Here is a 25,381-nt window from a genome sequence, read left to right on the forward strand (position 1 = left end):
CACGACTAAGCAACTTCAGTTTCACTTTTCACTTTCATGAACTGGAGAAGGAAATGTCAACCAACTCCAATGTTCTTGCCTGGAGAATCCCAGGGACAGGGGAGCCTGCTGGGCTGCCGTCTATGGGGTCGCACAGAGTCGGACATATGTTAAAGAAAAGGTCATTAAAAATAAGAATCTGGTTCTTTCTGCTTTTAGACTTGAGACTATACTGTGCTGATCTATAAGGGTTTTAACTAGAAAATCTGGCTTTGACAAGATTAAGAAGCAACATTGGGTTTCTTTATCTTTGCAATTAAAACTGTCTATATTCAGGGTGGCACCCCACTCCAGTACTCTTGCCTGGGAAATCCCATGGATGGAGGAGCCTGGTAGGCTACAGTCCATGGGTTCGCTAAGAGTCAGACACAACTGAGCGATTTCACGTTCACTTTTCACTTACATGCATTGGAGAAGTAAATGGCAACCCACTCCAGTGTTCTTGCCTGGAGAATCCCAGGGACAGAGGAGCCTGGTGGGCTTCTATCTATGGGGTCGCGCAGAGTCGGACACGACTGAAGCGACTTAGCAGCAGCAGCAGCATAGTCAGGGTTTCTTTAATAAAATAGACTTATTTATTCTGCATGCCACATTAACAAAGATGAAAAAGTATATGTAGAAGGATACTTATTTAGTAAACATATTCATAGTTTAGAAGGACATACATAAAATAACTTGAAAGTATTATTCACTCAGTCTTGTCCGACTTAGCAACCCCATGGTCTGTCCATGGAATTCTCCAGGCAAGAATACTAGAGTGGGTTGTCATTCCCTTCTCCAGGGGAATCTTCCCATTCCAGGGATTGAACTCGGGTCTCCTGCATTGCAGGCAGATTCTTTACCATCTAAGCTACCAGGGAAGGCCATACATAAAATAACTTGAAAGCTCTACTGATGTGCTGAAAGGCTATCTTTCAGGATATCTTTCAGGCTATGCTTTTATAAACTACAAAAAAAAACTCCAATGCTTTTAAGGCTTGTCCTGTGCTAGAAAAGCTATAAAATCTTTCTAATGCATAGCCACATAAAATAACTAACTAAATAATGCTTATTGAAACTGAAGCAAGATAGTAATACATAATTGTATCCAAACATTGAAAGCCACAAAAGGCCTGTAGGAGAGTGTGGCATTGGCACATGGAGTTCTCTTTTTAGTTGTTCTTATAATAAAAGCAACAAATAGATACATGGCTCCTCTTCCATCTAACCAGACACACTAATTATGAGAAATAGAATCGGATATCAGATATGATGTCTTTAATGAATAGCAGAGGAGTGGGAGTGGGACAAAGGTGAAGAAAAGTCAGAATTAACCTTTCCTTGTTGTGGTGTACATCGGCAGATAGAAGAGAGCAGAACAGATATTGAACTTACTGCCAGAAAGAAATATTTCAAGGAGACTAGAGAGTCATTCTATGCTCATAAATGGATTAAAGAATCATCACAAATACTAGGTTAAAAAGTAACATGAGACATGTGATCACAGGAAGCAAAACCTAGAAGTTAATATGCTTTTAAAAACCTAATTCAGAACATATAAAGTTTTTGCAATGTTTTAAATTTGTCACAGGAAATTGTTCTTTCATGAAATGTTAAACAGTTTTACTGGATAGGCCATAAATATTCTTAAAGGACAATAATTCAGCAGCTTGGCTAAATCCCAGGGACTATGTACATCAAGGCGCAAAAAAAATTTTTTTTAATTTACTTGGGAAAAAATATTTGCATTAACTAAATATACAGAAACCTTTTATCCGAGATCTCAACTTGCCAATCAGTAATTCATACATTCTCAGTTCAAACATTGTTTAACCTTTTAAATACTGTTTTTTTCAATACACTTCATGAAATTTGTTGATTTTTAAGACCTTATTAGATTTTACCTAGATATATCTAGGTTTTGCAGTTCAAAACCATTACAAAATCAGATGTTAAGTAACCAAATGTGAGGATTCAGTATATCACTTTGTACTTTTCTTTAAGTTCATTCATGTCACATATTTACATAAAACCTAACATATAAATAGACCACTTGGTTTTGGAAGAACCCCAAAATACCATCATCTATAACTTAGTCTCCTCTCTATCACCTCTAACAATCTTAGGCAGGACTATATATGTTTATAAGGAATTCACTATCTTATGATACTAAATATCTTTTTTTTTTTCATGAGGAAAAACCATACTATCTTGAAACTCTACAAAAATCCTTCCTTATATTCAGTTAAAATATCTTGCCTGGTAGCTTCCTCCTTGAAATTCTACTTAACAATTCAAATTTATATTCTATATTACATATCTTCAAATACTTATTCAGACAACTTTAGACAGTAAAAGTTATGGCTCTTTAAGGAAAATGTATTTATAATGAAATGAATCCCAAAACCCAAAGTCGAAAGGTAATATATAGTCCTGGAACTCAATGGCTGTATTCAAATGATGTTCTTCCTTTTGTTCTAGGGCTTGGTTTTTCTTTTGTATGGGTAAGGGAACTTCATTCAGATGCCCAGTCCTGGCAGTGTTAAAAACTGAGCAGATACGGAATAAATCTCTATTTACTCTACATGCTGATTTATTAAAGGAAGCCTCACTGAGATAACTGGAGACCAATTTAATCTCGCTGTAAGAATACATTAGTCAACTTCATAAATTTTTTAACTATTGTACTGAATTATCAAGATAGAAAGCTTGGTGGAGAAAGGAGGGAAAGGATTACACAGATGCAAAATATATGGAATAGAACTGAAAGATAAGCATCTAAGTCGGTTGTTGGAATGATACATGTGATGGGCTGAATGTTTGTGTTCCTCAAAATTTGTATGTTGAAGCCCCAAACCCCAATATGATTTGGAGATGGGTACTCCTTCAGGGGATCAGCCCTGAGATTTCTTTGGAAGGAATGATGTTAAAGCTGAAGCTCCAGTACTTTGGCCACCTCATGCGAAAAGTTGACTCTTTGGAAAAGACTCTGATGTTGGGAGGGATTGGGGGCAGAAGGAGAAGGGGATGACAGAGGATGAGATGGCTGGATGGCATCACTGACTTGATGGACATGAGTCTGAGTGAACTCTGGGAGTTGGTGATGGACAGGGAGGCCTGGCGTGTTGCGATTCATGGGGTCGCAAAGAGTTGGACACAACTGAGCGACTGAACTGAACTGAATTGAACTCCTTCAGGAGTAGTTAGGTTTAGCTAAGGTCAAGAGAGTAGGACCCTACAACGTGACTAGCATCCTTATAATGAGACAGGGTCTTTCTCTCTTCCTGTGCCACTGAGGACACAGAGAGAAGGCAGTCATCTACCAGCCAGTAAGAAGGCTCTCATCAAGAACTGAAACTTCAGGCATCTTGATCTGGGACTTCCCAACTTCCAGAACTGTGAGAAATAAACATTTGTCGTTTGAGGCACCAAGCCTATGATATTTTGTTACAGTAGCCCAGGCTAAGACAGCACACAACCAAGACCACAGTCCAAAACACCTCCTCTTCAGGCCATCCTACAAAAGATAGCCATTAAAATGCAGTGAAACAGAGGAAGATAATAAATCGTTAACAGAGTCAATAGAATTCATTTGGCTATAAAGAGTTTGGAGCTGTGGAATTTTAGATATGATCCAATGAATGAGGAAAAATTGAAGACGGTAGAATGAGACCTCATTAATCTTAAAATCCCAACAGATGTCATCAATGTGATATTTTTTTAAGGATGTAGAACAGGTGCTACCATACAAAAATATATCTCGCACTTATGCCTGAATTTTCATGATTGCGAATGAAATAACTATTTACTTTGAAAAAATTTATTGGATCATTTTATGCCAAAGTATCTTAAGAAGGGCAGGGTATAGATGGAAAGGCTAGAGAATGGTTAGCCATGTTCAACAGAAAATGTAGCAAACAAGCTGAAGAATGAAAATCAAAACCAAAAGACATTTTAAATATTCTGTTTAATATTCACTTTAAATATTCTGTACTTGTCAATGGGTCCTGTATCTCTCACTATATTATTCTGATGGAGTCCTAGAATAAAAATTCAAATCCTATCAGTATCTTTTCTACCTCTGCACATACAATAATAACACAAAAAGATTGTTATGTATTTTTGTGTAAAATATGTCACTCTGCTAAAGTCCAAATTATTTGTGCTATTAATATCATTAATTACTCATTAATAATCATATATAATCATTGATTAATATATACACTATATATATAGTATATATATATAATGAATATATAGTATACATTATAATCTATATGATGAAAACAAATGTGGTAGAAATATTAGATTTTTGAACGAGTAGCAAATTATCTTTTTTTCCAAAAAAACACCCCAAGATTCCACTCCAATCCATTTTTAAGTGGATTAGTAAAAGGAAATTGACAAAAATTGGCTATTAATATAGCACTGTAGCATGAATATCAACTGAGCACACACATATGCTTATTTCTCCTAAGCATTTATATATATATATATATATATATATATATAATTTTAATAGTCCAGTAAAATGAAAACAAGCCAAATAACACTCCACCTTAAACCTCACTTTAGTGTTTAGTGTTAGTTGCTCAGTCGTGCCTGACTCTTTGCGACCCCATGGAATGCAGCTCATCAGACTCCTCTCTCCATGAGATTTTCCAGGCAAGGATACTGGAGTGGGTGGCCATTTCCTTCTCCAGGGGATCTTTCCAACTCAGGGAACGAACCCGGGTCTCCTGCACTGCAGGCAGATTCTTTACCGACTGCGCTACAAGGGAAGCCCAAAACCAATATATTACTTTAATTTGAGATCACTTTTAAATGCTGATCAAAAGCATAGAAAATGATTTGCTAATACAATTTTTTATACTGCAAATTACAGTTATTTTAGTCATAAATTAGGGGACACAAATTTTTCTTAGAATATGACATATTTTTATTTCTATGGAGAAAGTTTGTAACAGAAATATATTGGGACATAAAGTAAATTAAACAATTTTTTATATTAAAAGAATTTTCAGACTCTTTTTAATGCTGTTCAGATTATGCATTCCTTTGAAAATTTGATGAAATTTATTCACCTTGTCTCTTTAAAAATGCATATGAATACAGAAATCCTTAATCTCGGGGAGGGCTGTCAACTGATGATGTATGGAAAAGTTTTTGAAGTTTCCATATTTCTCTTAAATTTCTATGCAAATATTTGTGTGTATATACATGGAGAACAATTATTTTACTTATCATCTAAAATCTACTCTCTTCACTGTTCAGTTCAGTCGCTCAGTCGTGTCTGACTCTTTGTGACCCCATGAATCGCAGCATGCCAGGCCTCCATGTCCATTACCAACTCCTGGAGTTCACTCAGACTCACGTCCATAGAGTCAGTGATGCCATCCAGCCGTCTCATCCTCGGTTGTCCCCTCCTCCTCCTGTCCCCAATCCCTCCCAGCATCAGAGTCTTTTCCAATGAGTCAACTCTTCATATGAGGTGGCCAAAGTACTGGAGCTTCAGCCTCAGCATCAGTCCTTCCAAAGAAATCACAGGGCTGATCTCCTTCAGAATGGACTGGTTGGATCTCCTTGCAGTACAAGGGACTCTCAAGAGTCTTCTCCAACAGCACAGTTCAAAAGCATCAATTCTTCGGCGCTCAGCCTTCTTCACAGTCCAACTCTCACATCCATACATGACCACTGGAAAAACCATAGCCTTGACGAGACGGACCTTTGTTGGCAAAGTAATGTCTCCGCTTTTGAATATGCTATCTAGGTTGGTCATAACTTTTCTTCCAAGGAGTAAGCGTCATTTAATTTCATGGCTGCAGTCACCATCTGCAGTGATTTTGGAGCCCCCAAAAATAAAGTCTGACACTGTTTCCACTGTTTCCCCATCTATTTCCCATGAAGTGATGGGACCGGATGCCATGATCTTCGTTTTCTGAATGTTGAGCTTTAAGTCAACTTTTTCACTCTCCACTTTCACTTTCATCAAGAGGCTTTTTAGTTTGAAAATTAGTGAGCAAGGCAATGACACTCATATTAAGCTTATTTTATTAACATGTAAAGTAATTTAGGCATCCTAGAAGTAGACAGAGGTTGATAACAAGGGCTATGCTCTTAAAATGAATAGGATGACATTGGAATTCTTTTCCAATCATGAATTTTAACAAACCAGGCTCTCTGTCCTCCTGACAGCTGAATGAGTTGTTCAGCAGTCAAAAACTCCCATCACCCGAGATAGATGCTTATTACATCTACTCAAATAAATAGGACATTTGTAAAATATTTAAGTAGCAAAAAATATACATTACATTTGCAATGTACCTCGGTTACATAGACTCCTAGTCAAGGTAATTTTTCCTGGATATTCACCTTCTCAATGGTGCTTTTATATGCATATAGATTGTCCTTATACCCCAGAAGCCTAGGTATAATCTCTTGAGGCCAGTACTTGCCATGACATGTCATTCACATAAAACACCTGCAGTCACATCACACGTGTTTTGTCAACCTGTACAATCTTAATCATTTTGCTGTGCATGTGCTGCAATGCAACCTGTCAATTTGGCAGGCAAGGGGAACAGGAAATCCCCATGTTGCTTTCTTGTCCACTATGCAAGTACTTTAACTTGGCATATTAAGTACCAGTACGGGAGACTGAAATCAAGAGGCAATGATATTCTGTTCTTGGGCTAAGAGCAAATTGGTGAAGAAAATCTGATGCTTTCCACAAGAGCAACTCACCTCAACTGTGGTTAACGTCTTTGATGTGTACATAGGCTCACTGGCAATCTGGCAAATAGGCACAAAGCTAAAAATAGCTCTAGAAATTGTGAGAAGAAAATGAGGTGACAATAAAATTCCTAGGATCAGTACTTTGCATATAGTAGCCTTCGTATATCTTCTTTTTTAATTTATTTATTTTTCATTGACAGACAGTTGCTTTACAATATTGTGTTGCTTTCTGCCATACATCAATATGAATCAGCCATAGGTATACATATGTTTCCTCCCACTTGAAGCTCTCTCCCTCCTCTCACCCCATTCCACCACTCTAGATTGTCACAGAGCCCTCCATATATCTTCTTTTAAAAATATGAACTATTACAAAATGCCTAAATCCCACGATTTAATGATTGTTCAAAGACACTAGACTGGCTAAGCACCTTGATGGTTTAGTCACTAAGTGATGTCCAACTCTTGTGACCCCATGGATTGTAGCCTGCCAGGCTCCTCTGTCCATGGGATTTCCATGGGCAAGAATACTGGAGCAGATTGCCAATTCTTTTTTCCAGGGGATATTCCTGATCTAGGAATTGAACCCAGGTCTCTTACATTGCAGGCAGATTCTTTACTGATTGGGCTCATGTATAATAAATATATATCCTTGGAGAAAGTTATAAAGTGGATGAAAGACTTTGCACCTGTCATTGGGTTCTCTCTTCAATGTCTAAAATTAAAAGAAAAAATAAATCCAGTTTTGGAAATTTTGCTTATACCTGCCATGGCTGAAAATCCACTGCTTATTATCTATATTTATTAGATTATACCCTTAATATGGGTCTTCCCCTGTTGCTCAGGGGTGAAGAATCTACCTGCATTGCAGGAGCCTCATGTTTGATCCCTGGGTTGGGAAGATGCTCTGGAGGAGGGCATGGCAATCCACTTCAGTATTCTTGCCTGGAGAATCCCATGGACAGAGGAGCCTGGCAGGAGGAGCCTGGCAGGTTCCAGAACATATGGTTGCAAAGAGTCAGATATAATTGATGCAACTGAGCATGCACATGCATGTATCCTTAATACATGAAAAAATTTCAGTGAAAGCTGGATGACAGCCCCCAAATTGAAGAACAGTTGGAAAAAATAGCACTTTTTTCATAAAATACAGACTTGTGTATCATATTCAAAAGTTATAATTTGAGTTGTAGCTTTATATTTTATATTTTTAGTTTTAGCCTTATAAAACTAAATAAAATAGTGCTAACCACTGCATCCAGAACCCATATTAAAGGCATTAGATACATGGAATATTTAACAGATTCTTTAACCAATGTATTTAATTACATTGTGGGTTAGGAAGAAATGGGTAGGGAAGGAATAGATGAAAATTACTATTCGTTTATTCCTACTGTGAGGAGGTAGAGGATGCCTCTGCATTGGCAAGAAAAGTCAATATAGATTCTCTGCAGATATGTTCAAAATAGCATCTTTAATGGGTCGGGTTAGAAACATACTGAGGCCCCCAAATTGACCAAACAAGGCATTGTGGTATCAAAGCTAAATGACCATATCTTTAATTAGATTCTGAAATTCAAGAGGGAGTAATTATAGAAGTTTTATCAGAGAATTCTCAAGATTCATAAACAATATATTCATATATATATATTTAAACTTTTTTCTCTTTTTTGTATTATTACTGTGTAGCATCTTCCATAGCAGACTATGAGCTGCTGTGGTCCATGACTTTGTGAATTTAGCTTCAGGAGATCCTAACACTATCTCTGGTACTATAAGTTGCTATGGTCCATGACTTACTGAATTCAGCTTCAATAGCTCCTAACACTACATCTGGTACATAATCATATATCAATAAATAGTTTTGTTGTTAACATATTTATTGAGAATTTATTTTTTAAATATATTTATTTTCAATTGGAGGACAAGTATTCTACAATATTGTATTGGTTTCTGCCATATATTAACATGAGTCAGCCATATATATATATATATATAATCTCCTCTTCCTCTTGAACCTCCCTAATAAATAACTGTTAGATGAATAAATCATAATACTAAATTTGATATGTTTAAACTCAAACATAAATCTACTTTAAATGCTCTAAACATGCAAGAATTTTCAACTTGCCAAAAATGACAGCTCAAGAAAACTATTTATTTCATGAGTCAGACAGACCTGAGTTTGAATTCCAACTCTACCACTTAGTTACTGACAGAATTACTTAACTTGGCTGAGCCTTCTATAAACTGGGGACCCATTCTCACCTGGTGGATGTAGGCTTCAATCTGGCCATACAAGTAAAGTGTTTATAGCAATGCCCATCCCCTAATAAAAGTTCAACACACAGTAACTAGTCTCTCCTCCTCCCCTCCCTCTCCTCGTCCTCTCCTTCATAGCTGTTAGATATCTCTTTAGTTTTAACAGAATGGATGTTTTTACCCATTTTACTGATTTGATGATTTTAAAATGTGAAATAATTACTTACAAAATGATAATCACAATGTTCAGTACTCTATATGAGTTTTGGAGAAACTTAAATGTGTTAAGTTAAAGCTTTTTTTTTTTTTTTTCTTTTTCTGAGTAGGCCCTCCTGTTTCTGAATTAAAATATTAGAGATTACGAAGAATACCACTAGTGAAGAGTTTTTTCTTTAACAAGTAATGTGATATATTCCTTAACTCAATTGTCCCTAGTTTCCAGCATAAAGATGTTTAGAGAAGATAATCTTAGCTTTTAAGTTACTCACATATAACCAAAATATATCCTTAACTGTACCTTTGATTTTCCTGAAATTCTTCATTTTTAGTCTCTATGGCATTCTTTCACTGGCTACAGAACAAGAAACAACTTTCTGATGCCAGATGCTGAAGATCAATAGCTATTTCCCAAAGTTTATAGCATAATTAAAATGTGTAACAGGAATAATTTTCTCTTCAAACCCTAAGGCTAGGCCTAGAATTATTGACTAAGTCAAACTTATGTGGTGTAACATTTTTTATTATGTTTATAGATAATATAAAAGAGTTTATGGCTTTTACATGTAATTTGTTAAGTTAGAAACACTGAAGAGGAAATATTCCCTACATCAGCAAAGCATCAACTGCTTAAAAACCTCTTTAAGGTATATTTTGTAGAGTTAGGTCTATATTCTTTTATACTAGTTTGTGGTCACCTAAGACTTCAAACTGAAGGTTAATGGTCAAAACATTCTTGAATTTAGTAGAACCTGTTTACCTCAAACAACTTCTTCAGAGCTTTATCACCCTCAATAAAAGTGCCAAGAGTGTAGGCATGATGGAATCACAAGGATATGAGGGTAGTTAGGACAAGAGGAATCATAATGCACCCAAACAGAAAACACTATATGGGTAGAAATGATGTAATGTGATTTCTTGTAAAATATGTTATCCATAGAAGATGTATCAGCTATAGAATGGATTCTTCAGTAACAAAAAATGAGCAGTCACTAATTTTTGCATATGGATATAAATGGTGAATATTTGAAAACTCTGCTTAGACAGCCTTTTTTTAAGTAGCTCTATTTAAAACAGCACTTACTCCTGGGAAAGGCAGCAGTAAAGAAGCAATAGAGTCATATGTGTCCTAGATTTAGAATCTAGCTTTGCTTCTTCCTGATATTTATTAAATATACAATTATATTATTATTTTAATTATTATTGATGATAATAACATAATCATTCAAACACTGATGTGAATTACTAATTACCCAAGAGTCTTGAAATCTTTGAGTGAATAAATATTGATCTCAACCTCCTTTTGCTTTCTTCAAAGTTAAATGGAAGTGTGTTCCCCTCATTCCAAAGTCCTATATATATGTCACTTCTTACTGTATAACCAGCAGTATATATGGGTGCTTTGGAAATGTTGCTTCCCAGGTGGCTCGATGGTACAGTATCCACCTGTCAATGCAGGAGCCACAGGAGATGTAGGTTCAATCCCTGGGTAGGGGAGATCTCCTAGGGGAGGAAACGGCAACTCAAGCCAGTATTCTTGCCAGGAAAATCACATGGACAGAATATGGCAGGCTACAGTCCAGGGTGTTGAAAAAGGTTGGACATGACTGAATGACTGAATGACTGGGCACATACACACACATGCATTGCAAATGTTACGTAGATAAGATACCATTATTCCACTATTAAAGTAGATTGGCAGTCAAGGCTGGGTGTTTCATTGCTTTTCAAAAGCTCGATGGATTTATAGTGAAATGCACTCTCTTCTAGTTCTGCCGAGAGCAGCAGTATGCAATCTGAAGAAAACTAGCTGGAGTAGGCTTATTGGGTATGCTAAATGATGTTATTCCAGAATAACAATCTCTAGCTAAATCTGTAGACAAGACAATAAAATGCACACACTCACTCTCATGGAAACTCACTCATGTCTCTGTGAAAACTTGCTTAATAATCAGCCTGCATTTTCTTCCCTGTTGCTTTCCCACATTCACCAACACTGTCTCATGTCTAACTCTGCTGAAGCTGCTTCTGACCAATCCTTTTATTTATCTTTCATGGATTCAACATCCCACACCCAGCTCCACCCTAACTCTTGGCTGGTAGAACTCATCCCTTACTGCAAATATCCAGGCCACTGGCATGAGTTCCATCACCCACTCTTCTCTGTAAGCCAGGGAATCTGTCATTACCCTCACCCTTAATTCCGTATAGAATGCTGCTCTCCTGTTCTTTAAAATTGTTCTAATGATTCAAATCCCCATCTTCATTGGACACACTTCTATTTTAACACCTTCATCTTCTCCATCACTGATACTATTTCCTCGTGTGTAAAAACTGAAAGCTACGTCTACCTCACAGAAGTGTTGTAATGAAGACTGCCTTCTTTGTCCCCTCTTTTTTCTCCAACTCCGGAACAATGGCCATTTCTGAGGGTATAACTATTGAACTTCTGCTATTTTAAGCTCTTTATAGTTTATAATTTTGTCTCCTCCTTCCACCTCATTCCTGATCATTTTCAAATTGTTTCTTCCTCAAGTTTCACCTTAATTCCAGGCCTGAATCACCAAATCTTAGCTACTTGACTGTTCCATACAGAAACCACACCTCCCCTACTGTGCATTTTTCCCCAAATTCTGTCTTCTGTATTTTCTCTGTCTCCTATGACCCCATGTCAGTTTCTTTCATTTCTACTTGGATTTAGATTTCAGTGTTCGCTAGACTCTATGATCCGTCTTTTTACTTAAACTCTCATCTTTGTACAATATCACTTATCCAAAATGTCACCTATGACTTGACTTTTAATAATTGCCAACCTCTTACTCCAATCTTAGTTCTCTTCCTTAAGGCCTGGTGTCATTTTCACAGTTTAAGTCCTGGACATTTACATCAAACTTGTGGTATAAAATTATCTTTGGTTAAAGCAGTCTCATGTTTCACCTCCACTAAACTATTTCCCATCCTCTACTCCCTGAATCAGTTAACAATGCTGCTCTCTCTGTCACCTAGGCCAGAAACCCAGATCTTACAATCTTTTCCTTCTTCAGCATTTAGTACAAGCAAACACCAATTTAACCTCAAGTACCTTTCACATTTTTTAAGTCCCATCATTATCACATGAAATTAGCTCTCCATCACTAAGAGATGAAGGACATTGATGATGATGAATTAAAAATAAAGCAGAAGGTAAATACAGTCATATATTTATATTTTTATTTGTTGAGTAAATACTCCTCACTGAATGGTTATGAAGAGTCAATAAAATAATAAATGTTGAACACTTGAAACAGTCCCTGGAACATAGTATACATTTAAATGTTTCCTCCATGAGCACCATCATCACCATAGTTTTTCATACTTGGACTCTCTGAGAGCTCATCTCAGTAAACTCAATCAAGCTCACTTTAACAGTCAAAGGAAGAATCAGAGGAAATGAAAATGAACAATATTCTGCTCCCCATATCCTAGAATAAACTCCATGTCAACTAACATTCTGGAATAAAGGTCTCTTTCAATTTTAACATGTTTTTGTCTTTTTTTGTTTTTTTTCGGTTGTCTTATTTTATCGTGCTTTGTATTTACCATGCTAATGTTGCTACTTTATGCTTAACTAATTTTAATGTTAAAACGAATACAAATTGGCTGCTGCTGCTGCTGCTATGTCGCTTCAGTCCTGTCCGACTCTGTGAGACCCCATAGACAGCAGCATTTATGGTTGCTTTTTCTGAGCACATGAAACTTATACTTGATGAAAAACATAGTACATGTTAGCCATGGTTCTAAGCTAAAGATACAACCACCCATGGTCTTTTATTTCAAAATGAGTATATTTTACTGCAGGGAACTGCTTCCCTGGTAGCTCAGATGGTAAAGCGTATGCCTGCAATGCAGGAGACCTGAGTTCGATCCCTGGATCAGGAAGATCCCCTGGAGAAGTAAATGGCAATCTACTCCAGTACTCTTAAATGGAAAACTCCATGGATGGAGAAGCCTGGTGGTCTACAGTCCATGGGGTCACAAAGAGTCTGACACGAATGAGCAACTTCACTTTCTTTCTTTCTTTAGGCAATAAAGATATACACCCTCCCCACTAAAAAAAATGGCTCCTTGTAAGATATTTAAAATCAGGCATTAAGACAGAGCTGGGCTACTTTAGTTTGTGAGGCTACAGAAGTTATCACTGAGATGATATTTAACCTGATGATGCAATGACAAGAAGGAACAAACTGTAGAAAGTTCAGCAGACATTACCAATAGGCAGAAGTCTTATTGGGAATCAGCTTAGTATATTTGTTGGAGGGGAAGAGAGGAAGAGGGAAGGCCAAGATTATTGTGAGATTCAAATAAGCTTAGTAAATTTCCACTTGAATTTAGTACCTAATGAGTATTAGGATTTTTGTTTTATATGTAGTATGAAAATGAATTATTTACTAACTAATCAAGTTGTGAAAGTGAAAAATTCATGTGAAGATATCCTTTCCAGAACCTTTTATTAATAACATTATTGTGAATTATATTGTTATGTAAAAGTATTTTAGTAAATATAACTCAGGAATTTACCAGTTCTTAAAAAGATAAGCAATATTATAAGTTTTAAGATCTAGAAAAAAAGATGATGTGTAAAAGATATCTATAGAAGTCAAATGATAAACTGAAAAGAACAATTTTTTTTAAAGACTAAACATGAACATAAAACTATGATGAGAACGCAGATTCAAGAATGAAAAACATTACTATTTTATTAAATTTTCTTCATTTATTCCTCAAATTACTATTTTACCTATATGGAAAAGAAAAACTCAAAGCACATTATTACCTCATTGTACCTGAAGTTTACATATTGAAGTTTTTAAAGTAGGTTTATAATGCACCATGAATATTATCAATATCAACATGTTCTTCTTTCTTCTTAATTTCTATCCCTGTCCTACCTGCCACCCATGGCTCCAATGCCAAATCTGTTACAGTGACTGTACTAAACCTTTCATTAACCAACATGAACACATAACACCCATATAAAATCCACCTCAGGAGAGACACTTCCATAAGACAATGCACTTATAAAATATATATAGCAGCTTAATTTTCACAAATTATTTTAACCACATTTTGAATTATGTTTACTTATTTGTAGCCTATTTCACAGTATGGGTCCTCCTGCCCTCTGGCATATGGTTTCAAATCCAGTTCCAACATCAGATTATGTAGTACTATAGTAGGTATTTAATGAAGAAAATCCACATATAAGTGGACCTGTGCAGTTTAAACCCATGTTGTTTAACAGTCAACCATAGTAATTTTTGGAAAATCTTTTTTATTTTCAATAAGAGTGGAAACCAAGCAAGTAAATACATGGGATAGATACAATTTTATGATTGTCTCTGTTGGTTTTGCCAGGAAAAAGTTTCTTTCTTCTGTCACTTATTCTGGCCAGAATCAGTTCACATTAGATCTCTTCTGTGAAACTGTCTATGAATTTCTAGATTTCTCTATAAATTCCCAGATATATGTCTGTAGTTATAGAGATACCATGAATTGGTAAGACTGGAAGCATCTTCCTCCTTTTGTGGCAAAGTATATTTCTTGATCTCCAAAACCTACCACCAAGAAATGTGGATGTGATGAAAATTTGTTCAAGCTTTATCAAGAGTTTAAGAGAACATAGGCTCTGGAGAAGGGAATGGCAACCCACTCGAGCATTCCTGCCTGGATAATCCCCATGGACAGAGAAAAGTAGCCTGATGGGCTACAGTTCATGGGGTCGCAAAGAGTCAGACACGAATGAGCAACTAAGCACAAGCACACATAGGACTTGTCTGTGACTGTACTAAGGGTCCATACACAAAGAGGAAAAGAAGGCACAGTGACCCTCGATCCTCTCTGCTTCTCATGCTCTGTTTGCAAAGGAACTCACTTTTGAGAAACCGAAAGAATCACTGAGATAAAATGATTTCAAAACTATAAACAATTATTGAAGTTAATCATTCACCAAGGTCTGAAGTCACATGGCAAAGTTGATCATGTTGTTTAATAGGTATTCATGTACATCTTTTGCTTGTTTATATGAATTGTATTAAATTCAATATTTGACTTTTCAAAACAATTCTCTTTCAAGCTCTTTTAGTAGACAAGATTTTATACCAATCCTCTACCTCACACTCAATTTTTTAGTGCACAATGTACAACTTGCATTACATTGATCAGAGATTTAAAGAGGACAGGTAAATTTCAGTATAAATTTTCCACATAAATATAACAGCATTTATAAATGTGCCTTCCAAAGTGTTCAACTGTGGAGATGGTTAAACATATCTATCAATAGAACAACAAAATAGCCCTGTTAAATAAAAATATTTACCCGTACTTTTCCTGAAGAGTTTAGAAGCTCAAAGGATCAGCTGAAGTTCAATGCCCTTTTATGTGTTTTGAACCTAATCACATTTTATTTGCAATCTTATCAGCATCTCATTTTTCCCTCACTGATGTATCAAGTGTAATATGCTCCAATAATGTCAAGTACATGCTTGGTTAATAATCTTCCCCCCAAAAAAGCTGTGATACAAAGAAATTTGGCTTACTGTACTACTCAATTAGCTAAATTTGTCTAAACTCTTTCCAAAATCTAGAGAATAGGCACAGAATGGAATAATTACATGGTGTTTATACATGTATAATCATCAGATTATTACTGCATGCTTAGTTTCATTTTTTTAAGAAAAAGAAAGTAGATTCAAAGACAGCTCCAGCCTTTTAAATATATGGAACACATTTTAATTGTATTATTAATAATAATGTTTAAATAATCAAGTCATCCTGTAGGTATGTATCACCTTTTCTTCAAGAAGGTTTTATAGTAACTTTAATAGAAACTTAAAATGTTTCTCTTTAAAACAATTTCAGTGCCATGAAATATCATTTAAACCAAGGGGATTAAACTTTGCATTTCAGATCATTTTAGTCTAAGAACAAACTAAATTTCAGAGTGTCTGAGCATTGGTTTTTCCCCAACAGCAGGTCTTAACTGAGTTCTACATTATTAATTGCTTTTATTAAGTTTCATTCAAATATGTCACTTGCTGTTTTATTTCTAAGAAGGTAAAGATCCTATTTCCATTTAGAAAGACAAGAAAAGAGAGCTTCTCAGTACAGTTATGTTAACTTCCTTGTTGGCTAATCACTAAGTCATGTCCAACTCTTTAAGACCCCATGGACTTCATAGCCTGCCAGGCTCCACTGTCTATGGAATTTCCCAGGCAAAATACTGGATTGGGTTGCCATTTCCTTCTACAGGGGATCTTCCAGACCCAGACACCGAACCCACATCCCCCTGCATTGGCAGGCAGATAGATTGTTTATCACAACTTCCTTAACTATTTCTTATGTCTGACTTTGGAGTTCATATTCTAATCTTATTTGCCTGTTTCAAGGGTTCTTTGCCTTATAATTCTGAAAAATCCCCAAGCCATGCATTTTTGCCTACATACTTTGGTCAGACTCACCTGGGATTTCATGCTTTGATATTCTCTACAATTTTATTTCCTCCAGTTATGCTTGATTTTGTCCTTAGATTATAAGACCTCTCCAGGAGAACTTCTGGATGTTTCAACTCCAAAATGTCCTGTTACGTCAATATCTAAATTTCAATTTCAAAGTGTCTCAAGTCTACCAACCTCTCACTCAGAGCAACTGAAAGCCTCCTCCAGGAATGCAAATGGTTAAACAAGAGCTCTATGCACTTGTCATAACTGAAAATGCTATTAAAATTCGAGTGGGTTGGAAGGAAGATTTACAAACTGGTGAGTTCTCTTTGGGGTTTTTTTAAGATTTCAAAGCACTCACAGGTATGGTTTATGATGATGAATGTAAGATACTTTTCCCACCACAGAAAGTAAACAGACACACCAAACCAGTCTAACTGGTTGGGGTATACAGTACTGCTGCCCTTGGGCTGCAACTTAGAAACACAGACAGAAGCACAGACACTAAGGCATCTTCCCACCTGATTTTTTTTCTTATACTGCTGCTGCTGCTGCTATTGCTAAGTCACTTCAGTTGTGTCCGACTCTGTGAGACCCCATAGATGGCAGCCCACCAGGCTCCTCCGTCCCTGGGATTCTCCAGGCAAAAACACTGGAGTGGGTTGCCATTTCCTTCTCCAGTCCATGAAAGTGAAAAGTGAAAGTGAAGTCACTCAGTCATGTCCGACTCTTAGCGACCTCATGGCAACCTACCAGGCTCCTCCGTCCATGGGATTTTCCAGGTGAGAGTACTGGAGTGGGTTGCCATTACCTTCTCCTTTTTCTTATACTAGCCAGATAGAAAAAGTATAATTTCTAAAGAAATGGCTGAATCATGGAGAAACATTTTTTGCATGTGCTTATGGAATTTCAAGCCAATTCCTCCTTGTGATGAAAGTTAATATATGTCTCAAGAGCCTAAATAACTTTTATGCAGTCAAGAGAATACCCAAGCCTGGATCCCTGGATGGAGCAAACATTTAAAAGCCAGGCTGAATACTGGATGGTGATTTACAGGTCATACCACAGAGGCTAAAAGATGTCAATATGGAAAGTATTTTTAAGTCTAAATTCCCTTCTCTAAAAAGTAAATACTCCTAGAAAACAATGTGCCAAATCCCTCCATCAAATTATAGGATTTAGGCAGCTAGGGTGGAGACTTGGGTTCTGGCAACTGCTTCTGAGGAACTGAAAACAATTTTTGCACCTTCAAAGGATCTCTGTTCCTCTACAAAGTAAAAATTTTGGACTTAAGGTCCTCTATACTCCCTCTCTATCTTGAAAATGTTAATATTCTACAGATTTTTTTTACCCTAGTTCTGAGAGCCAGATTCTCCCTTAGAGGGTTGGTGAAGAGCTGTCTCTGCTGACAGCTACCTATAACTGGCCTTGCATTTGAAAGGGTCTAGCCAAACTTCTGAACTTAGAAACATTTTTTCCACAGAGTTCTAGTCTTTTGTAGTCTTTAGAATAGGTGGTTCTTAACCTAGAGAACAAAGAACTGAGGTAGGAAGAAGGACTTTAATTAGAAGGTGTTCAAAAACATCCAAGCAGCTGATAAGCAGGCAGTTTGAGAGAAGAGGGTGTGTTAAGTAGCTCAGAGGAAACTCTACTCAAAAGAGATCCCCTCTCACAAGGTTGTTCTGGCATTGAACTCAAGAGATTTCTATTATTCAAATAATTCCAAGGATAAATCTTATCCTTTACAAAGGGCCTCCCTGGTAGCTCAGTGGTGAAGAATCTGCCTGACAATGCAGCCTACATGGGTTCCATCCCTGGGTTGGGAAGATCCCCTGGAAAAAGAAATGGCAACCCACTTCAGTATTCTTGCTGAGAATCCAATGGATAGAGGAGCCTGGCAGGCTACATACAGTCCAAGGAGCTGCAAAAGAGTTGGACACGACTGAGTGACTAAACAACAACAGCCCTTTACAAAGAGGCAGGTGGCCTTGGACATGTTTGACCAAGGAAAAGGAGAAGAAAAACAAGAGCTCCTGGGGCTGAATTCCTGAGGTAGGAGGGAGTCAGCAGATGAGGAACACAGCTGAGCCTTGAGAGATTTTTCCCTCCACCCACCATTTTTTTTAAACAATTCTGACTAGGGTCTGCCTTGCCTGTTAATGAGAAGCCTGGGAGAAGCAGAAAATACCTGTCCTTCGTGAGAGAGACTAGGTTAGGGTCCCTTACATGCTCAAGGATACCCTTTGGAGAAATCTTGTATGTGCGCATGTTATAGTAGCTTAGTTGTGTCTGACTCTTTGCGACCCTCATGGACTGTAGCCCTCCAGGATCTTCTGTCTATGGAATTCTCCAGCCAAGAATACTGAAGTGGTAGCCATCCCCATCTCCCCAGGATCTTCTAGACCCACCTGGGTCTCCTACATTGCAGAGAAACCTTATCCTAAGTCAATTTCCAGATAACTTCCTGCCAAGAAGGGAGTTACCACCATCCTGTCATCTCAGCCATGGCCATTCACTACTGTCACAGACTGACAATTTGCCACTCAGTGGTACATGTGCTTACAGATATTATGTAAGGAAATCCTCCTTCCTTTCCTTAGCAATTAATGATGAAAAAAAGCACTCATCCCTATTCCTGATGCCATATTATTTGTACATTTTATTTATATTTTCAAAAATTAGAAAACATTTTTTAGAATTCTCTTCTACCCAAGATAATTCTATTCTATGAATCCAGAGAATATTATGGACCTTCATGTATGAAGGTTTTACATAATTGTCTGTTAACTTTATCACTGAGTCTAACAGGGAGAGATTGCTTCTTAGGTTAGAAAAGATAATTGAAATCTGTTCACATTAAGCCGAAGGTAACTTTGGAAAGATTTCACTCTCATTCAGGAAAAGATAGGTTCCCAATATCACTGGAAACATTAAATGTTGATAGCTTATGGGCTCTTAATCAGGGCATAATCTACCAGCAACTTGGGTATAATAATGGTCAGAGGCCTATAGGATATAGTGCTAAAATGAATAATCCTTGACAGTGTCTATAGCTAGCCCTTCAAGTTATTATTAGAGATGGCCCAGTGAGTCTAGATAATCTACATGTATACAAGGGCCTTAGAAAACCATTATTCAAAACACATAATGGAGTTCTAATGATAATCTATCATTTATTAAGTACTTATTATCTTCATAGCCAAAACACTTAAATCATCTATAGGCTAAATGTACAAAACATCCGCATATAGTCATTTCTGTTAGAGAATACTTATTTGTGAGCAGAGCTGATTAGAAGCAGTATTATTTTAGAGAACTTCAGAATATTTATAAATGCTATTAAGTTAAAAGAAAAATTAAATAACATTTCAAAATGCATTTTTCATTTACTTTGGTAATTTTAAAACTCAGGCTCAGATATAAGACTGATTATGGGGCAGGAGGAGAAGGGGATGACAGAGGATGAGATGGCTGGATGGCATCACCCACTAGATGGACATGAGTTTGGGTGAACTCCGGGAGTTGGTGATGGACAGGGAGGCCTGGCATGCTGCGATTCATGGGGTCGCAAAGAGTCGGATACGACTGAGCGGCTGAACTGAACTGATTGCACAGAAAATGGAATACTATTAGAACAATCCATAAATGAAGACTCCTGTATATATCTTGGTTTGTTTTACAAGATATTAGACAACCTTAGCAAAATATCTTACCTTCACACATACAAATAAAGGTAAAAATTCTTCCTACTGTGTTTTCCTTTATAATTAAAACAAGATCCAGAAGTAATTTCAAACTGAAGCATCTTGTTTCTCATTAATCCTCACTGACTAATAGGTTCACTGAATAATCTTCAGGCAAATATGTCTGGAATGGAAGCATTTCAACACTCCAAGAAGAGAAATCTGAACTATCTGTAGACCTACCAAGGATGCATTTCAACTCAGATAAGATCAGCAGGGAACACATTCCTTATTGAAAAGTTTAAGCAGAGTGCACAAAAGAAAATACCCCAGGATAGAATTGATCTCACAAGTATTCCCCAGCTACAGAAGCTTTATGAATCAAGGCATACTGTTTTCTAACTCAAACCATGACATTCAAATTATTTACCATAGCTCTTATTTTAAATTTTATGCATGCTTTTCTGATTTGTGCTAATAATTGATTTTGAAAATAATTGGAAAAATCAATATATAGGAGGAAGAGAAATTCACCCTTCTCAAATGGAATGTATTACCAGACTCATAACGGATATAAAAGTGTCAGGGAAAAAAAGGCAAAACCCCCCCCACAAAACAACAGACAATCTATGCACATTCTGGGACTCTAAAATAAGAAGCAAATATTATCCTGATCCTGACATAAAGAGGGATGATGAGGGGACAGGACAGCTGCCAGGGTACTCCTCAGCTTATTTCAATCCTGAACACAGACACAGATGATGTACAAGACAGGCTAAGATGGGCTATTCTGGGGGTTCCCAAACAGTCATACACATTTGATACAAAATTATTATATGAAAAACTCTAACAACCTAGATGCTTCCTATATACTTTCCCATGGAAAAACATTACATGGTAAAGTACATAGGAAGCATCTAGGTTGTTAGAGTTTTTCATATAATAATATGTTAAGGCATATGTTATAATCACACACATTTTATCCATAAAACACAAATTATTTCATAGAGTTATACTGAATGATTCTTTTACTTTGCTGCTTTTCTTCAATAAAAGCACTAAATAACTTTTAAAATTACTCTACATTAAAGGTATTTTTTAATAGCATTTTACACAGTGTTTCATATTTTTTTTTAAGAAATACACAGAAATAGAAATACAATTCTGGGATTTTTAAGCAAAGCAAGTAGAGAAAGGATTAATGAAAATACAGAAAAAAACAGATATTCTGGAAGATTATTTAACTCTATAAAAATGGGTGATACATGTTTATGACCAAGCATGTCTATGATGGTCTTCTTATCCTCAGATGTGTTACATTTCACAGATATAGTTATGTTTTTGGTTACATACACTTAAAGGAAAATTTTGGTTACATACACTTAAAGGAAAACAGTGGTTTGAGCATTCTCTTGTTGGTAAGCTTCACAAGAACATATTTAAAGAAATAAAAATGTCATCATCAAGGAGACTTCTTTAAAAAGACCTTGATCAAAATGTCACTAGTAAAGGTGGTAAATAATTAACAACAAGAGAGTAGACGACTAGAAATCATGGCAACAAATATGCCTTCTGCCCTTTTCTTAAAAAAAGAAACTTTCTCACTCAAAAAAGTAGAAAGTGTGAGGCAACTTGTATTTGTTTCTATCAACAAGCCTAGCCACAGTAGCCTGGTCAGGCCAATGTCAATAAAGCCAGCCCCTTTAAAGGACAAAGGTATCTGATAAAGTAAGACCTCTAAAACCAACCACTCTCCCCAACCAGACACTGCCCTCTGAGACTTGTTTTCTCCCTTAAAAAAATGGTAATATTAAGTACAAGGACACTTGGCTGGTAAACCCCAGAGATGGTGAAATTTGATTACAAATAAAAATCTCACAGGCAAGAACAAAAATCAATATTCTGTCAATATTGGGAAAAGTTTCGCATGAAAAAGGACTGGAAGTAGGTTGTACCATTTCTCCAGCATTATAGCTCAAGTAAGATAAGGTTTTCCCTACTCCACCAAATTTGTTTTTCTGTGTAGGTTGAGTAGTTGAGAAGAACGGACGAGACAGCTGCTTCTTCAGAAACAATCCCCACTTCTTTCCCCACCCTCAAAGCACACCTTGAAACGCAGCAGGAGTGCACGAACGCGCACACACACACACACACACACACTCTGTAATCGACACCACTTACACATCTGATTGCAACCATTTCAGAGGCTGTTGGCACTTACCTTGCAAAGTAGTATTAGGTAAACTTGCTTCATTCTCTCCCATTTTACTACTTTTGTTTAAAGGGGGCCAAGCAGTTTCAGCTGTGTCAGTTACCCTGCAAGCCCGGTGACCTTCTGACTTTCCCCTGTAGTAATGTAACAGTATACTACCTGCTTTCTTCTGTGAATAATTACCATTTTGCTTCCTGAGTTACCTGGGCTTGCAAGACCTGTTTTACTGTGAAGTGAGATCATATCCTTTGATCCAATGGACTGCTATTAGTGTGCGCTTCACAAAACATGGCTTTGTTTCAATTTTGGTGTTAACTTTTAATTCCCTACTTTCGCTTTAGTCCAGAAACTTATCAATACTTCCTGCCAAAAGAGTGTCTGTACTACCACCATGGCACGGAGCAGAGCCAGAGTTCTGTTTGTTTTTTAGTGTTCCCAATCTGTTTATCTTATAGAAATAAAATTAAATTTAAAGTGAATTTTGCAATGTCCATTTAAAAAATATGGGAAGATAAGGAACACCATGGGAATTAGTTACGTGTAGGCTTTGGAGTAGCTCTAGTTCTAGCTGTGCAACTATAAATGAGGAAGATCGCTTCCTTGAGACTCAGTTTCCTAAACTGTAAAATGGGGAAAATGCAAACTATCAATTTCAGGAGATAATTATAAAACTGAAAGCAGTAATGTATGACTGTGCTAAACATTGCGAATGGTGGATAATAAACACAAGCAGCAACATTTTTCCTCCTCCTTCCTCTCCTCTTCTTCCTTTTCCTCCTACACCCTCTTCCTTCCCTCCCTTCACCCTTCTCTTGTCCTCCTCCTTCTGAACGGAAAGAATGCAGAACCACAGCTCTGATGTCACGTGTTCTGACATCAGCTGTTACTCATTAACTGAGAAACCTTAAAGAAATGAGTCCATCCAATCTTACAGTGCCTCAAGGTCCTCACGGGTAAAAGAAGGATACTGATATTTACACCGCCTTTTCAACAAAAACAGAGTATTAGTTTCAACTGTTCTGCCTCAAACAAAATACCCATCCCTAGCAAAGATGAGCAACACACTGGAGATTTATCTTTATTTGTTTATAAGAGAGGAAGTAGATGACAAAAATAAGTCATTTATTTAATCTCTGTCTCCTATAAGACATCAGAGTAAAAAACAATCTGTATTTCCTTCCTTTAGAATTCCTTGACTTTTCATCTTGGTCAGATTAGTTTAAAAAACAAATCTCAGGCTCAAACATCTCCTAGTTTTTTTTTTAATTTTCAATGTAAAAATAATCTAGCCATCATGTTTGCCAGCTTAGTAATGAAAAATGATTATATAAATTATATAAAAAACAGAAATGGTTAACAAGTAGAATAGTTATTCTCAAAAGTTTCAGAATAAAAACAAACATCACACGCACCCAAATCCTCATCACAGTTCTTTCCTTCATTAACCTCTCCAGGTCTCAGTTTCTCCATCTGTAAAATGAGCTGACCATTTACTATCTAAGGCCCATTTTATCAACATGTCATAAACATCTGATTTAAAATCCAGGTTGTGGCTTGTTCTCAAATAAAACAGTCCTTTGCCTAGTACAATTGCATAGTGTAATACACACACCAAGCTCATACTTCACCAAAAGTGACCTGAAATTGAATGTTTGACAATAAAACACTATAATCATCACATTCTGACTTCCCCATAAGAAGAGAAATACATATATCAATCGTCATTCATTATGACAAAAATGGAAATGTATTAACATACCTGCCCCGGGCACTTAAAATTAGTCAACAACAGGTATAAAGTACCGATTATCTACCAGCTGAATTATGGCATGCAGGAAGTTGTTATGAAAGTAGAACAGAGAAGTCTTATTTTTGAGCAGAGGTAAAACATAAAAATAAACAGAAACCTCCAAAGCTTTCGTAGCTGTACAGAAAGTAATACAAATATACATCCAGTTACACTGAAACAGTTTCAATACTAATAAAGGGCCCTGAGTACACCCACTGTCTCTCTCTCTCTCCTGGGCCTCCTCTGCCTAGAACAATTCTGCCTTCATCACCTCTTCTTTGCCTAACTAACCCACATGCAGGAATTCTTCTTCAACCCAATTCTGGTCGCAGTCTCTTTTGTGTGCTTCCAGATCCCCTTAACAGCTCCAAACTTTTCATTCCACCATGGCTCTTAGCGCATTGTATTGTATGTACAGCTTAATTATTTCTGTCCTTAAAAGGTGTTATGTCAGAAAGCCTTTTCTGTGTTCATCACTACATTCCTAGCACCTATCACAGTTCCTAACACATACTGTGGCTTCCAATATTGTAAAAATGAACAAATTACTATCATCAAAAAGGGTGAAATAAAGGATCATAAAGAAAAGAACGATATAGATTAGCAAAGAAGATAATGGAAAATATTTAAGAGGGAAAAAAGACAAATTAAATTTCAAAAATGAAAAGAGATGGAAGGAGAGAGTAGGTAGGTTTGTCTGCAAGAGCAAATAATTAAGAACTAGAAGGATAAAAGAGATGAGGACACTTAGGAAACTTTCTGAAAAAAAAAAACAAAGAATCAAAGATAAAAGAAGTAAATGAAAGAGGGGAAAAAAGTGCACGCATTAGTTTAAAACACACTCGTATGCGTCAAAAACAAAAGGCATGACTGACGTTAAAATAGCTGCACTGAATGGTGAGAAAGAAACTAAATAATTATTAAAACTATCAAAATTTTCAGAATCTTTGACAGAAAGTTACTGGAACGAATGTGTCCTCTATATCAGGGG

The 25,381-nt window shown here is 36.6% G+C and overlaps 1 protein-coding gene across 2 annotated transcripts in view; it reads right to left on the bottom strand.

The window, feature by feature from the left end:
- Positions 1-25,381, bottom strand: part of NAALADL2 (N-acetylated alpha-linked acidic dipeptidase like 2) — a 1,631,204-nt gene that overhangs the window by 1,149,635 nt on the left and 456,188 nt on the right. The window contains exon 1 of one of the 2 annotated variants that reach the window (XM_005675296.3): positions 22,611-23,131. The exons of the other annotated variant lie outside the window; for it this stretch is intronic. Coding sequence (XP_005675353.2) covers positions 22,611-22,653 — 43 coding nt within the window. The 5' untranslated portion in view covers positions 22,654-23,131. Of the gene's footprint in view, positions 1-22,610; positions 23,132-25,381 lie in introns of those variants that run through there. 2 annotated transcript variants of the gene reach the window in all.

This window comes from Capra hircus, chromosome 1 (assembly GCF_001704415.2).
Source record: "Capra hircus breed San Clemente chromosome 1, ASM170441v1, whole genome shotgun sequence".
NCBI classification, from domain to species: Eukaryota; Metazoa; Chordata; class Mammalia; order Artiodactyla; family Bovidae; genus Capra; species Capra hircus.